At 40.0% G+C, this 17,010-nt stretch overlaps 1 protein-coding gene across 2 annotated transcripts in view; it reads left to right on the forward strand.

The window, feature by feature from the left end:
• The window catches only part of nompC (no mechanoreceptor potential C), a 213,664-nt gene that overhangs the window by 193,847 nt on the left and 2,807 nt on the right, over positions 1-17,010 (forward strand). For both annotated transcript variants that reach the window (XM_083122460.1, XM_083122459.1), the window contains 6 exons: positions 552-758; positions 2,881-3,012; positions 3,963-4,860; positions 11,306-11,514; positions 15,304-15,439; positions 16,150-16,278. In XM_083122460.1, coding sequence (XP_082978586.1) covers positions 552-758; positions 2,881-3,012; positions 3,963-4,860; positions 11,306-11,514; positions 15,304-15,439; positions 16,150-16,278 — 1,711 coding nt within the window. The remainder of the gene's footprint in view (positions 1-551; positions 759-2,880; positions 3,013-3,962; positions 4,861-11,305; positions 11,515-15,303; positions 15,440-16,149; positions 16,279-17,010) is intronic.

A 17,010-nucleotide genomic window follows, 5' to 3' on the forward strand; every position in this document is an offset into this window, starting at 1 on the left:
AAACATGGTGTTGGTATCCGCTTGAAATTACACACTCATACGTGTTACATATATCGGTGTGTGTCTAGGAACTGAGACATTTAGCCTACGAATTTTTTTAAGATTTAAATTTCAATAATTTATCTTGCATGAAGATATAATTGCAGTTGTGTGAACCATAATTATATTTTAAATTTTATTTAATTACGGCTATGTAATAACTGTTATTGTGTGGTGTACTTTGCACCACACTTTTTACAGTAGACGAGCGAAGGTCGTTAATCCGAAGCCGCTTCTAGTTCAAAATGGCTTTAAACGACTACAAACGTAGCTGGGAAAGTCACAATTTGCGACGCTCTTGATAAAAACACGTTCCGAAATAATTTCCAATTTTAAAATCTACCGTCAGTATCCATCAACAGATCCGGTGAGGACAGTAATAAAAAAAAGAGATGGGGAAGGAAAACCAGGTTTGGTTTTCAAATCAAACGGAAGCACATTTGGTATTGGACATTTTTTGTGCGTTTTTTTTTAACTGTGGGCTGATGTTTTTTTTTCTTTGTCTGTTACAGAACGGGTGGACGGCCCTCCACTGCGCGTCCAGGGCCGGCCACTTTGATGTGGTGAAGCTTCTGGTCGAGAGTGGGGCCACCCCGAAATCAGAGACCAACTACGGCATGGCTCCCATATGGTTCGCCGCTTCGGAGGGACATTACGAGGTCCTCACATATCTCATGCACAAAGAGCACGACACGTATGCGCTCATGGAAGACAGGAGGGTAAGTTACTGGTTTATTATGTCAATTTGCATAATAATAGCTAGAATTCCAAATTTAGCTGGCAATACCAGATAAAGTATCGTCTCGATTATAGAAAGCATTGAATATTTTACTCGCCTTTGAAAGTTCCGTGTTCGAGTCCTGACCTCGGTATGGGTATTACTTTGTGCGTATCTCTTCATTAATCTAATTGACGTTCACCCTCATCGTCGTGATTAACCGAAAATGGAAGAAAAGCGATGATAAAAAAAATCCAAAACATGAAGGGTGTTTACCTGCTTAACAGAAAAGACCATACACACACATCTAATTATATAATTCGTTACCAAATAATTATGAAATATTGTTTAAAAGTAAACCCGCCTTATATTCGCTTCAAAATTGTGGAAAATTTAACATTTTCAATATGTTGAACAAAGTTGAGGAACTGTATTATTGTTATTATTATTATTATTATATTCTGATCAACGAACAATGAGTCTCAATGTAATATGTGCACTGTCAATATCAGTGGCGGCGATTTGGATCCAAAACTGGGGAGAGGGGGGAGCAAGGTGCCAAAACTGGCGGGGAACACTTTATTTTCACTTCATACACAAGGTTTAGCATAGTGCGGTAACAAAAGTGGGGGCAACTGCACCCCTCGATCCCCCTAATCGCCGCCACTGGTCAATATGTTATAATTTGTAATCTACACAACATGCCTCTTGGTGAATTTCTGTTATCGCAAATTCCAAATAAACTATTGAACAGCACTAATAAAATCAACAGGAAATTATATGTTAATATATTGAAATATGCACTAAATTATTAAAATAAGGTAAATAAACACTAACAAACTTAATAGGCAGTAATTTATAAAAAAACAGTAGTAAACTTCCAGACGCCCACCCAGCGTCGAATAACATGGGTACCTGGGGGAAACCCTGGGGGGTAAAGGCGGTCAGGGGCGTGATGCTGATCACATCACCCCCACTCACGACCGGATCACGAAAGTGTGGGGCGTTACCCCCACATTCCCTATACGCGTGGTGCTATGCACAGGGGAGTACTTTACCTTTACTTTTTTAAACTTCCAGAAGTTATAAATCAAATACATGAACGTTACTCTAGAATGGTTAAAAATAAAGCAAGGTGTAAATTAGTTTGGAGGGTAGATAACTGTAAATCTGTAAATAAATCCAACTTTCATAGTTTTAGAACTGATGTAATGTTTTTCGTGGCCGAAGGTCAGTTTACTGTCGAAAATTATTTTGTTGCGCTACCCGAAGGGGGACGTAAATTCAGATACTATGAAGTTTATTGGTGAAGGTAAGATATTAATACATGAGGGAACTCTGAATGTTTCAGCGGTTCTAAAACTATTTTCTCATTGTACCCTTTAGTCGTAACCAAACATCTGTTGTACCCCTCCATAGGTTTCCTCCGAACAGTGGGTTTTGTGGATTTCTTTTGGCTGCTTAATTGGTGGAGCATAATTGGTTCCTACGTTTACAATCTTTATGCTTAGTTACAAAAATTAAAATATGAAACATGTATGCTAAGAAATATATAAAAAAAACTTTAATTTTCATATATTTTTCCAGAGTTATTGAAAAAGTTAAAAACAAAAATAAGTTTGTAAACAAACTGTCAAGCACAATTTTGGAGTTTTGTTGTAAATCCTCAGTTTCTAGTGAGAAGGATGTGCCTGCATAGCGTGACACAGTTTCTTGATGGCTGGTTGTGCACTTGAAACTTGCAAGCAGTGATTCGTCTCCAAATGTATATTATTATCCCTGTCGTAATCGTGACGTTTTTATACTTTATAAAATGTTTGTGTGTTTTTGAGTTGCAAAATCCAATGGGTAGAGATTTTGAACGAGTTTTTTATTACAAAACATATGAAACGAAGAGTGTCAGTGACAATACAGCCTTATTTTCCTGTTGAGCGTTAAAACTATGAAGCAAAAAATGTTGTCTTGTGGGTATTCTCGACATTTCTCTGCCGAGCTGATTGCGAACTCCCTTCAAGTAGTTCATGTACCCCTGGGGGTACGCGTAGCACAGTTTGAGAACCACTGACTTAGTGTATTCAATGAGTTTTCTTATGCATATACTAAATAGTTTTGTTTCGTTACAGTTCGTGTACAACTTGATGATCTGCAGCAAGAACCATAACAACAAACCGATCGAGGAGTTCATCTTGGTTTCCCCAGCTCCCGTTGATACGGCTGCTAAACTTTCCAACATTCTCATAATCCTTTCTACAAAGGTAACGTATGTTTTGCATTGAAATTTGATATATTTGCAATAATTGACAACGTATTGTAATCATAGGCTGGATTACACTTGTATCGTTTCTTTTCTCAAATTCCATGACACAAAAAGCTTTCTCAATGTGAGATGTAGGCATTTGGCAACGGCTGGTCTCCTGGTGTTACAGCAGTGAACTACAAGCAAAAAAGTAAAATAAAAAAATATATGTTGCTCTGTCAGTACGTGCAATTCACATTCACACACGTTAATTATGATAAGTGAAACGTCAGTTAGAAAGTGCAAATTATATTTTTGAAACACACTATATTTTTTACATGAATATTAAATTTTTCTTTAAATATTCCAATCATAAACTCCAAACAGTTTTTTTTATCTGTAGCAACAACCACTTTGTATTTCAACTATCATCACTGGCGTACGAACATGGGGGCTGATGGGGCTAAAGCCCCCTCCGAAAGTTTGAGAAAAATCAACGTTTTCAAATAAAAGCAGTGAAGAACTTGGAAAAAACCAGAGTGGCAAATGAAAACCCCCTTAAAATGACAACCGACTGCTTTTTTTTTAGAGTAAAAAGTTTTAAATATATCAAATATTTTGTATACCGTCCCCCTAGTGAGCAGCTACGTACTCTGTCTTTACAATTCCAGCCCGTCCCGAGAAGAATCCTGCTTACGCCAATGACTATCCTTACTAAGATGTATTTTAATTAACATGTGTAAGAGATAAACATTGTTACTTGTAGAAAAAGTGATATACATGGCCTGATAGAATTCTTTGAATGTATTGAAATGTCACCAATTCAAGAAAAAATGTTTGTTTACGCAACATATATGTGGTTTTATTACGTGGAAGCATCTTTATTATGTGTAGTAATATTTGTATATACCTTTACGAAACTATTTTTTAAAAGAATAGACTTCGGTTACAGTGTTCTTCTTGTTTCAGGAAAAAGAACGCGCCAAGGACCTCATCTCGGCAGGAAAGCAGTGCGAGGCCATGGCGACAGAGCTCCTAACCCTGGCTGCAGGCGCGGATTCTGCAGGTCGAATCCTGACGTCCATCGACCGTCGCAACATCGAGTTCCTCGACGTCCTCATCGAGTGCGAACAGAAAGAGGTAATTGCCCACACGGTCGTTCAACGCTACTTGCAAGAACTGTGGCGAGGGACACTGACGTGGGCCGCTTGGAGGACCCTCCTGCTCTTCATGGGGTTCCTGGTTTGTCCCCCCGTGTGGGTGGTCTTCACGCTTCCCCTGGGCCACAAGTTCAACAAGGTCCCCATCATCAAATTCATGTCGTACCTTACCTCGCACATATACCTCATGATCTTGCTGATGCTGACGGGCATCACGCCTTTGTATCCCGTCGTGAGACCGAGCGTCGTACCTTACTGGTACGAATGGGCGCTGCTGGTGTGGTTGTCCGGACTTCTGCTCTCGGAATTGACGGATCCTAGTGACAAAAGCGGACTGGGTTGGATCAAAGTTGCCCTGCTGATGTTTGGTGTCTTTGGTGTCGGGTTGCACCTCCTGGGACTCGTGATAGAGCGTGTGTACTGGCCGACGTTGATGTACTTGAGGAACCAGCTGTTCGCCATCGCCTTCCTCCTTGCCTGCGTGCAGATATTGGACTTCCTTTCGTTCCATCATCTCTTCGGTCCGTGGGCCATCATCATCGGTGATCTCATGAAGGACTTGGCCAGGTTTCTGGCCGTGTTGGCCATCTTTGTGTTCGGATTTTCAATGCACGTTGTGGCCCTTAACCAGCCCTTTCGGAACCAGACGCCGGAGCAAGTCGCTAAGAACAAACCCGTGCTAAACGACACAAGCATCTTCGCTGAAGGTAAGTTCCATTCGCTTACAGAATTCTAAACTGACCATACACTTATTACTTATCTTTATATTCAATAATTCCCTATAATCATTGGAAGTTTTGAAAAATAATTGTTGTTGGGGACAACAATTTTGCAGTATTAAATATTACATTACGGTTGCTCAGTGTTTAGTACTTTACTAACAATTACTACAATCAAGCTCTATTAAAGTAGAACCATAAGTTTTCTAAAAATATTATTAAAATCTTTGTTTATATAAAAATATATCATATGTTAGCATAACACTGACAACATAAGTATATAAATATATGTGCGAAGTCTCTCACTTTTGGCTATCACCTACTAATACTGACCAATAAATTCAAGAAAACAAAAAAATGGATAATTTGACAAGACGTAGAAATAATGTACAACGCCTCTGACATCCTGCAAGTGTCACAACTTTAGAATTCATAATTTAACACAATAATACATAAACATAATAAATTACATTTGGCTTAAAATGCAACAAATATTTCACTGTGTTCGATCATGCGTACAAAATCATACATACTTACATATATTTAGCGCGCACGCACACACACACACACACACACACACATATACACATATGTATATGTGTGTATATGGTACATAGTAGATACTCTTACATATATTTTAGTACACTCTTAATATTATTAATTTTGATAGCACACTCAATTGAATTAACATGCATTTTTTATGTAAACGTTACAATTAAAGCCATGTCTGAAGCAGAATCCGCTCTACTCTTGCTAGGAGAAGATGGGAATGAAACATTCCGTTCTAGGACCTTGAAATTTGGCGGTTTCTACCGTCCAGCAAACGATAAGAAAGACAACATCGACGACGATTTTGATTACTATAATGCCACTTTCAACGGAACCAGACCTAGTAAGTTACTCAAGCGAGAGTGTTGCTCAGATATGGCCTGACAACTCTGATCGACTGTTTGAAGAGTTGATTCTTCTGTGAGAGACACGTTTGAGTGGTGTGAAAATGCACGTTTGTCTTATTCTATAACATCACAACTTCGATCTTTACGAGTGTGTTTCTTCAAGCACAAGGAATGGTTTTGCTGTGCTGCACGTGTGAGCTATTCAGATTGAGAAAACCCTGCCTTTTGCATGACATTTTGTTTTTTCCGTACATTTCACACGATCCCTTCTTTGGTTTTCGTATTTTTGTACGTACTAGATATTTTGACAGCTTCTTTGGTACTATTGTGGATATTCTCGTGGTGGAATCTGCACCGTGGATCAAATCCCGGACTGGACATGGATGTTTTTGAGTTCATCAATTTCATCATATCATCACCCATCATCACCTTCGCAAATTAGCCAAAAGTTGTACAAGAAGCGAAGTAAGGGAAAGCAAATCAGTAAATCAATCACTCAGAGATTATTTAAACTTACGGAACAGAAGTCATAGGAGTTGTAGAGCATCACATGAGTTACAAAGGGCTAGTAAAAGTAATGTCTGGTTTAGGAGGGTCAAGGGTGCAAAGCGGGGAGTTAGACGTTAATTTTGTGATCATCTTAACTTCGGCAAATCCAGCTAGATATATTGAAGGAACATGCTTCAACATGGCGGGCGATGTACGTTCCAAATTATGGAAATGAAGGAATATTGAGCTGAATTTTGTACGACAGTTAAATATCTTGGCGTAATGATGAGTGAAATTGCTCGATTTGCTTCAATATGGCGAACTCTATATCTAGCGTAATCAAGCTTCGTAAAATACACTTGATGCAGTTAGTGCGCGGAGGAGATATTGTCTGTCGCGGAGCAATTCAATTTCCTTTCAAATTTTTCAGATTCAAGCTAGCCGTAAACATACCTTTCAGGTTGAAGTATCCACAATGTTATATTTAATTATTTTCCATTTGAGGTTTTTCCCCTATGCTGATGAAACTTACTGCAATAATGAGTTTTGAGATAATAATAATAAAAAAAACTTCTAAGCGGCTGTTGTATTGCAGATGCATAATCTACTGAGCAAACAAAGAAAGCACGGAGCATAGCATTTTCCGTAATGTACTTAAGAGTCACGACATCATTATTTTACAAAAAATATTATTTGTTAATATGTTGTCCTTGGAAAGATTACAGTATTGCTGTAATATTCTCGAAAACCATTAATATAATCTGTGTAAAATAATTTTTTTAAAGAAATATCGGAATTCGTTAATAATTTATGGGATGATGAGGAATATTGGAGAAGAAGATATTGCACCATCTAAAAGCAAGCTCAAGAGCTTGGAGTACAACGGCGTAGGTGAAGTGCGTGAAAGAGGGAAGGGATAAGATGAAGAAATGAGGAAACGGTGGATCTAGGACCATCTATGGACGTAATTTCAAGGAGCTTGAAAGGATTTGTATCTGATGGAAAAGAAAGCCACATGAGACAAAGAGTGACGTAACTAGAGATATCTAGAGAGAACTGAATTCGACATCTTTCCTTTCCCTGTTTGCCTCAATAGTTTGCAACTCTTTTTTAATAATCGCGCTCACACAGCAACTCTCAGAGTTATGAAAATTTCATTACTTTGTTTTTAAGTGTGTGTGTGTTTCTCTGTAACAAAATTATTTTGTATCTTTAGCTGTAGCAAAGTTCACTTACTATAAGTGAAAATTGTTCTGCGACGGAAAGTTCGAAATGTGCATTTGGCAGTACTGCTCTATTAAGGAAAAAAAACTCTCCGGCGCTTTCGTCGAATTTTCTACGAAGGGAGACTGGGCGATGCAATCAGCTGCTTGCCGTGCAATCCTGCCCTTATGTGGTTAAAATGTGCGGCGTTCTTCAGCATATCGTTGTCATCTTTATTCAGTGCCAAGTGCTGGTATGATAATACGAGTAAGAAAAACCGTAGACAGAAAAAGTAGAGACGTACCAGCTACCTAGGTACATAACGTTGTTGATTTTTTTGACAACGAAGCAAGGAAGTTATAACTATGCAATACCTGTCTGCCGTGCTACATGAATAAACAAATGACTGTCCACTTTAGTTCGCGAGTTGACCACGGTCTTTCTCTTTTTGGTACGACCGAATCTGTTACTCTGTTTTATGGGTAATTTACAGCTACAGCGGTTACTGTACAGTACGATTGTTTCCACAAAAGGCGGATCTTTAAGGTTATTTTAAAATATAGAAAATAGTTTTATGCCTCGCAATGTAACTACAGTATGTATATGTCGTCATAACTTCATCGAAACGCATTACTTTCAGATTTTGACAGTTTCCAACTTTCAACATATCCCTGCACATACTTAGTACTTACTCAGTACTTTGTACACCACATCATCACGACCATGAAAGACTGTTTTAAGCAATAAGTATTAATTTGATGTCACTGACAATGTAACACTAATTTATAGGACGGCAGTAATTTCATGGGCACGTCAACGTTTACTATTTTCCACTTCTATATTTCTTTACTTGTCCGGGTCCATTCTCCTCCCTCTCCTCTTCCTTTATGGCTCAGGAGACAACCTATGGAATACAAAAGATGGCTTCAGCTATCATTTCCTCCCTTTGATGTTCTCTATATTTATTATTATTATTTTAAGAATTCTGTGTCAAACAGGGGATTATGACTCCCACCAACCACCCTTGGGGCCGGCCCCCGTGGCAGAGTGGTTAGCATATCGCGCTACGACGCCAGGGGTCCTGGGTTCGAATCCTGGCCTTGGCATGGATGTTTGTGACTGTCCATTCATCAATTTCATCATATCATCACTCATCCTCATCTTCGCAAATTAGTCATAAGTGGCACAAGAAGCGAAGTAAAATAAAGCAAATCAATCAATCAACCACCCTTGGGTACGCCATTGGCTTCCAGCATCTCTACACCAGATGAGAATCTCAACTCCACTCCTAGCTTCTATACTTGCCACCTTTCCGTGCTATGTTGCAGTAGGAACATACGGGAGTATTGCAGCGGCAGCCTTAAAGGGGAGGGGTGCAACAGAGGATCTCGTTCCAAGTCAGTCACAGGCCAGCTGAAATAGGAAGGAAGCCTATTGCGAAGTTATTTAAACAGTAACAAGCGCCAAGGCTGAACGTGTTACAATTCGCCACGGCTTCGTCAACCTGCACTCATTACTATTTACAAATAACGTTAAGGTTTCTTTTGGTCCTGAGGTTCTCTCAGTAACCATCTGAATGGTTAAAATGATGAACTTGTGTTCTGGAAGTCACGGATTCAATCCCGCTAACGGACATCCCGACTGAAATTCCTCCGTGGTCCTCCACAGGCACTGAATGCTCGGGTGGTACCTTAACGAAGGCCGTCCTCTTTATCCCACTGTCTTTCCCTTCATCGTGACTGTTAGTTTACGAGCTTCGCCGCGCCATGGCGCTTGTATCGCTAATCGTTGGCGATCTTTGAACTTCAGCTTGCTTGTGGCTTAGAAATAATGGATATTTTTCACCCGGCAGACTGTTGCCCCTCACAGAAAGATTAATTTTTACAAGTGACTTGTAGGATTACATCCACAAAATATTCTAACATCACCGCTTTCTTCAATTTATGTTTTAATTTCTCACACATTTCTTGTTTAAAACAAAAGTAGATGACTGAAACTCTAAATTATGTAATGTGATCAGATGGTTCCAATATACAGGATGGAAGCGTCATGTTTCGTATAGATTCAGCAGATGGGATCTAATTTACTTGATGAGAAGTAAGGTACGTAGTTTAAATTGATTAGATGACAGGCTGTTGGTAAACAAAAAAAACACAAGCCGCAGTTCTGCATTAAGTTTATTAGGTGCCTGCCTACACAAATCGTTTTCAGTTAATGACACTGGAAACTCAGAAGCTGCATCTACCGATGCAACTTTCTCCCCCTCTTCGTTCATTTGTCTGTATCATTCTCTTTTCTCTCACTCTATCTCTTCACCCAACTCCCTTCTAGTTCTCTTTTCCACTCACGAACTCGTCACCGAAAGGTCCTGACCTGGGTATCAGTGTCCCTTCGTTAATTGATTCATTCTCATGTCAAGAGAAGCAAGAAAGTGACGTACAAAAAAAAATACAAAATATCGATTCCTCTTTCTTCTTCCTCTCTTTCTATCCTTTCTATCTCTCTTCAAATTCTCTCAATCATCTTTAGCCCTCTTTCTTTTCTCATTTGTTAACTTAACTTCTCGTTCCTTTCCTTCTCCTTTTTCTTTCTCCCATCTCTTCTCTTTTCTTTTATTTCTTCAATTTCCATCCCTTCTCCTTGCCTCTCATATCTTTTTGATCAAATTTGTTTTCTTCTCTCCTCCTTTGCTTTCCTCTCATCTATTTTATTTTATGTCTTCTGTTCTCCTTTCGACTCATCCATTTTTCTTTGATCAAATTTGTTTTCATCTCTTCTCCTTTCCTCTCATTTCATTTTTATGTCTTCTCTTCTCCTTTCCTCTGATATCTTTTTCATTCCTTGTCTTCTCCTTTCCTCTCCCCAATCCTTTGATCAATTCTCTTCTCTTCATTTCTCTTCCCACCCTTTCTATAATTCCCTTTTCTTCTCTGCTCGTTTCTACTTCTTCCTTTCTTTCCCTTTCTCCAAATCTCTTTTTCTTCTTTTATCCTTTCTTCAATTATCTTCTCTTTTCTTCTCTCTCTGTTATTCATATCTCTATTTCTGTCTCTATCTGTATTTAAACCTCTCAGCAAAACCCATTTTCCAGGCCGCCATCAACAATAGTCAGGCCCAGGCACCTAGTGACCCATTTCCCCCTCAAAATACATAGGCAAATAATTGAACCAAATAGTTTAATAAGACTAGAAGATTCACTAACTATGAACACAGCCTGCTGTCCTTTGACATGGAGGCCTGGAAGGAACCTGCTCGAGCAGCTGCAAGTTTCCTCTCTGTGGTTGCTTCCAACTTCTGGCTTTACATTCTATTTGCCTAAACAAAAGACGATCGATTGCAGGCTTTCCGCTGCTCTACTTGGTCTGCTACCCAATACTGTAGAATTTCTAGAGTGGCTGAAGCAGTTTTTTCCTGAAGCAAATTCAGTGCGAAGTTGTGACTTATTATCGGCTGTAAGGGAGCCAGTTGTTGACGGGGAAGAAACCACGTTTCTTGCGCAGCTGCAAGTTGGAAATTGCCTCTCTCATTTAACAACGTCGGCTGCTAGCATGTGCAGTAAGGCAAAATTTCCAGTTTAATTTGCCTCAACCAAGACGATTGATTTCAATCTTTGCACCACTCTACTCCTTCTGCACTCATTGCTCACTGGCCAGCTCCACTCTTTGATGCCAGTCAATGTAATTTGAGATATCGTCTGGCACTCAAATATTGACGTTTTGGTGCTGGATAACATTATCTAATCATTTCCTGTGTGTCAGTGCCGAAACTCTTAGCGCTATCTATGGAAATAACGACAATTTCAACTGCCGACAATTACACTCAACAATGTACTCTTTGTCTTCCAGTGTCCATGACACCAATCACTGCCTTCGAGAATCTCTTCTTCGCCATCTTCGGCCTCGCTGGAGCCAAGGACCTCAAGGTGGAGAAGTTCCAGCCCGAGTGGACGATCAACATGTTCAAACTCGTCTTCGGAATCTACATGTTGGTGTCAGTCGTCGTGCTTATCAACCTGCTCATTGCTATGATGAGCGACACCTACCAGCGGATACAGGTACGTCGCTTCCACTGCGCACTGCTTGTTCTTGGAAATAACGAAAGGTCCGAAAGTCGATGAAAACTTCACACCGGCGACAATGCAACTGACAGAGAAACTTCAAGTCCAGAGTGGTCATTTTAATTGAACCTCCTCCGCCCTCGTCCTCACATTCTTTTACCCTCACTGCCCACCCTCGTCCTCACACTCACACGGCCTGACCCTCACGGTCAGCTCTCGCCCTCACCCTCATGACTCGCCAAAGCCTCACTCACCCTCACAAGTCTTCTGGAGGGCGAGGTCTGCCCTCATGAAAGTCACTCTCAAGTTGGTGAACACTTCTACGATGTGTCTCTGTATTTAAGGAAGAAATAATGGTAAAATTTCGTACCTAATCTGTCCGTCTGCCATGATGCCTATGTCTCATAAGAGTATGGCTGTTCCAAGCGCAACAACTGAATCTTTAGCTGATGAAGAGACGGCATCGTTGCTAGACAACTTCGATGAAGATTTTCTGTGTTATTTGTATATATGAGACATTCCATGTAAAAGTGGTCCTCAGGATCCCACTTTATACTGTAGGTCCAGTCCCGATTAGCCTTAATGCGCATAAAGTTGACTTAAAAGAACAAATGAACCAATCAATCAATGAAAGTAGCCAGCCCTCAATGTCAATTTTTGAAATTTGATGAAAGGCTGTAACTTTATCCTATCTTGTGATCGAACAGTTTAAAATTGTCATTTTGATAAAAATTCAGGTATTATCCATAATTAAGTTAGAAGGTTGAATTTATTTATATATTGTTCGTTTGTTTTGACTTTTTGATTTGCTTTTGTTTTGTAGTGTGTCCCACCTGTGACACCAAGAAAACAAACAATTAACTGTTACATTTCCCCTTCAACTCGACTAGAATTTTCAAAGGTCAATTACAGGGTTTGTCCGGAAAGTAATAGGACTGAGTCGATTTAAAAAAAATTATTGAGCCAATCGTTACAATTCTTTAAAAACTTTCAAAGTAGTCTCCTTCTGCGTCGATACAGCGCTGCCAGCGCGATTTCCAATCATTGAAGGCGTCACGGAAGGCATTCTCCGGAATAGCCTTTAGAGCCGCGGTCCAAGATGCTTGGATCCCCTCTGTCGTCTCAAAATGCTTGCCTTTCATCGGCCTTTTCAGGCGAGGAAACAAAAAGAAGTCCGGGGGGGCCACATCTGGGCTGTAGGCCGGCTGCGGAAGCGTTGGGATGCCTGCCTTGGTCAGGTAGCTGGTCACAAGAAAGGCGGTGTGAGCCGAGGCGTTGTCGTGGTGCAACTTCCAGTCGGCTGCGATGTCTTGTCGGACCCGATTGACCCTTCGTTTGAGTCTCTTGAGCACTTCCACATAAAACTTGGCGTTGACGGTTTGTCCAGGAGGAACAAATTCATGGTGGACGATGCCTTTGATGTCAAAAAAGACAATGAGCATCGTTTTCACTTTGGATTTGCTCATTCTTGCCTTTTTTGGGCGAGGAGACGCCGTCGTGTGCCACTCGGAAGATTGCCTCTTTGTCTCGGGATCATACTCAAAGATCCATGACTCGTCACCTGTGACACACCACTTCTTGCTAAAGTATCATCTGGGTAAGCCTGCTTGATCATATCAAACGTCTCTGTCGCAGATTTACCGAGTTTCACACAGAATTTAATCGCGTACCTCTGCTCTAACGAACGCTGCATTTTCGGCTTGCACCACTCACAGAAACACGTCGCGCGAAAAAGCCTGTCCTGACTCTCCGGGTGGTCGGAGACAACTGACTAGCCGCTTGTAGGTTAGGTAGGAGCCCCCCTCTACCGAATACAGTCAGTGCGCGCGCGCTCTGAAGTACAGTCGCGGCGAAAAAAAATCAGTCCTATTACTTTCCGGACAAACCCTGTACCTTATCTCTGTGTCTTAAACCATTTATATTATTTTTCATAATTTGAAAATTCACGGAAATAAAAATAAAAATAAATTTCTTATTAAGTAAAGAGGAAGTGTTTTATCTCTCGCCCGTGACACAAAATTGTCTACTTATAGCTATAAATTGGGAAAAGTATTTTAAGAGTAGTTATGTTTAATGAACGATGTTAAGTTTCATATAGTTCATTGCACAGAAACTGTAAGAAAAATGTTACTTAACTCTCAGTAGAATGGTTACTTTAAAGTAAAAAGTATACTGGTGGGCGTCCCACTCATGACAATGGAATGTCCCATATATGTCACCCGTAAGGTTCGTCTTCGCCCTGCAGGCTCGCCCTTGCCCCAACCCTCACCCGCCCTCACTCTCACCACTTGCCCTCGCCCTCACACTACCTTACCGCTTTACCTCGCCCAAGTCCTTACTCTGTCCTTTCCCTTCCTCACTCTCTCTGCCCGCCCTGGTCCTCACCCTCACAAGTCGACCTCGGCCTCACCCTCTGTTTATTTTTGGCATGTCACAAGCGAAAAAGCTACATGTATAGTTTACTGTGTCACTCGATACAAAATGTTGCATTTATTTCTGAAAGTTCGTTTCCAAGTGTTGCTTGTCGCCTGTCGCTTGTCACTTCGGTCTGAAAGGTGACTAACTTTAAATCTCTTGACTCTTGTTAAATTATCATATATTTTGTTATCTCCATGTTTTCTTTAATCCTCTTTCTTCGCATTTGCCATTATAAATCTTAATTTTCCGTTGCTAAGGAATACACCGTACCTTCCTTGATCATTAATCCCATTCTTGAAATGTCCCACTTCCATTACTTACGCATCACTCGGCGCTACACACCTTGATGGGGCTTGGTCTACGTTACAATCAGCTTGCACTGCCCTACATACAGGGTGACAATTAATGAACTATATGAAATAAAACCGTCATATTTTCTGAACGGTTCGCGTGATGACGTCCAAACTGCGTGGCCGGCCACAGGGCATGATGGGAATTCGTATGCGTATGCGCACGCAACGTGTTGATGTCTGCCATTTGCAAGTGAAAATGTCCTGGAGGAGTATTTTGGGGACCGTATTCTGGCTCGGGGGTACCCAGAGGCCACTGGAAGGGGGCTATGTTAAGGACAAGGTGTACAGAAATAACCCCAAAACCATTGGTGAACTGAAACCTGCCATTCAGGAGGTCATCGATGTTTCGACACTTCAGCGGGTCATGCAGAATTTTGCTGTTCGTCTGCCCCACATCATCGCCAGAGATGGCAGACATATCGAACATGTCGTAACCTAAATCCGAATGTCTGTAGTGCCGTTTACATGTGCAATACAGTTTGTCTACTACGTGGTTTGTCACTAATTTCAGTTTTATTTCATATAGTTCATTAATTGTCACCCTGTAAAACTATCAATCGTTTGTGTTAACAAAAAAGTACTTAACTACATGTGAAAATAATGACCCTTTGGCGTCGCCTTGTAATCAAGGAGTTTCGGGTTCAATATCCGGAGTGGTTCGCATGCATCTCACTTTAAACTGCCAGTCCCGATCAGCTTGTCTGTGCTTAAAATGGACTTAAAAACTCAATGATCCTTTGTCAATATAACAGTATTTTTACCGGCTTTTGTGAATAACTTTGCTAGATTATCATTCATTTGCAAGCTAACAAACCAGACAGACATCGGTACCGGAAGATGTAAGCTTACGTATATGTTTAAATATAATTTCTGTTGTAAATCTACATATTATATTATAATTAACATTATTATTAATAATAATGTTATTTGTCAGGAAGAACTATTGGATAAGAAAAACTATTAGTTTTAGATTAAGTTCGTTTCTATTTTTAATAGCATGCATCTTCTATTCCAGGCTCAATCAGACATCGAATGGAAGTATGGCTTGGCGAAACTTATTCGAAATATGCACAGAACAACGACGACACCTTCTCCACTCAATCTTGTGATGACGTGGTTGATGTACTTCTTGAAAGCCTGCCATGCTAAAGGTATGTACACTGATATTTTGAAATTCAATCTCTCTTTGAAGGAAAAAACCCTGCTCCAAATTGGCGTGTGGTCAGTAGGGATTGAAGGAGGTTCAAATTAACACGATAACATAGTCAAATAGGACACGACTAAAATAAGATATGGAATATCTTCCCACTTTGCTAAAGTATTGAAAATACTACTAATCCAACAGAGACTTTTTTCAATATGATCGTAAACTTCATATCAATTCTTTATATTATAAAAAAAGGGCATTAATACAGAAAATGTGTGAGAATGTTGTAATGCTCTAAACTGTGGCACTGCACCAATGTACTTCTTTAAAAAACAAAAGTTTTTTGGAAATTGGAGGATAAGTGAATTTTAAATTTTCTATCCGCATTTATTGAACGTTGTGCTTCAGTATATACGTATTACTGTTGCTTCTGGCCATGTGGAATATCACTAAGAAGTTGATATCAAATATAATTGTTGTTATCCATAGATTTAGATTATAATGTGGAGAAATTACTGTGTGGTGACTTAGTATGGATTTGTGAATATGTAAAGCCTTGAACCGTGCTTCAAAAGACACTGGTCACTTAGGTCATATTGTTTAGGTTAGGTCTGGTGTGCTTTTGCATCCTTTAGTATTGATATATGTTTGCTGTGTATATTTACTGGTGATTTTTATAAACTAAAGAAATTCAATTTTCCTTTGTTTTTACAGTGAAATCGAGAAAGAGGCCTAGCCTTGTTCAAATGATGGGCATCCAGAGAACTCGAGTCAGTGCCAGAACAAAGATGGGAGCGAAGTGGTTGTCGAAGGTTAAGAAGGGAAGCTCAGTGGCTCCAAAAGGTATGCTTTGAGATTATGTTGTTTTTTTTAGTTAAAGGCGATTCTTATTCTTTTAGACCTTGATTTCTTTTTTGAAATCGCCGTTCATCAGCATACGTTTTACGAAAGGTAACTGAAAACTTTTGATTCTGAAAAAGAAGATGGTGTATATTTTACACAGCTTTCATGTGAAGATACCATGAACTACGTGTCCTACAGTTGCCTTTTCTTTATTTTGTACTAATTGAATAGAGGCAAGCGCAGCATCTTTATCAAAATGGAGAGAATCGCCAACCGAGCTGTGTTTCAATACCTCCGCAAAAAGGAGATGATGACGCATGAGACTCATGAAGACTGGCTGGCTACGCTGGAGACAGATGCACCTTCATATACAAAAGTTGTGCGCTTGGTAGTTAACTTTAAGCATGGCATAAACAAACTTGAAGATGATCCTCGGGCAGGACTACATCGCACCTCAACATCCAATGAGATTGTTGATAAAGTTCGCGATATATAGTTTAAGGTCGGTGTCTCACTAACAGGCCATTTATTGACGCTTTGAAGACAACCCAAGAACGTGTTCAGCACATCCTCAATAAATTTCTCGGTATGCATATGGTCTCATCATACCGGGTGACCAGATTGCTATCCATTGATCAAAAGCAACAAGGGGTGGAGATCTCCAAACAAAATGTGGAGATTTTTTAGGGGGATCCAAATGGTTTTGTATCACGATTGGTAACTATGAATGAG

This window comes from Lepisma saccharinum, chromosome 5, assembly GCF_977018435.1.
Source record: "Lepisma saccharinum chromosome 5, izLepSacc3.1, whole genome shotgun sequence".
Classification (NCBI taxonomy): domain Eukaryota; kingdom Metazoa; phylum Arthropoda; class Insecta; order Zygentoma; family Lepismatidae; genus Lepisma; species Lepisma saccharinum.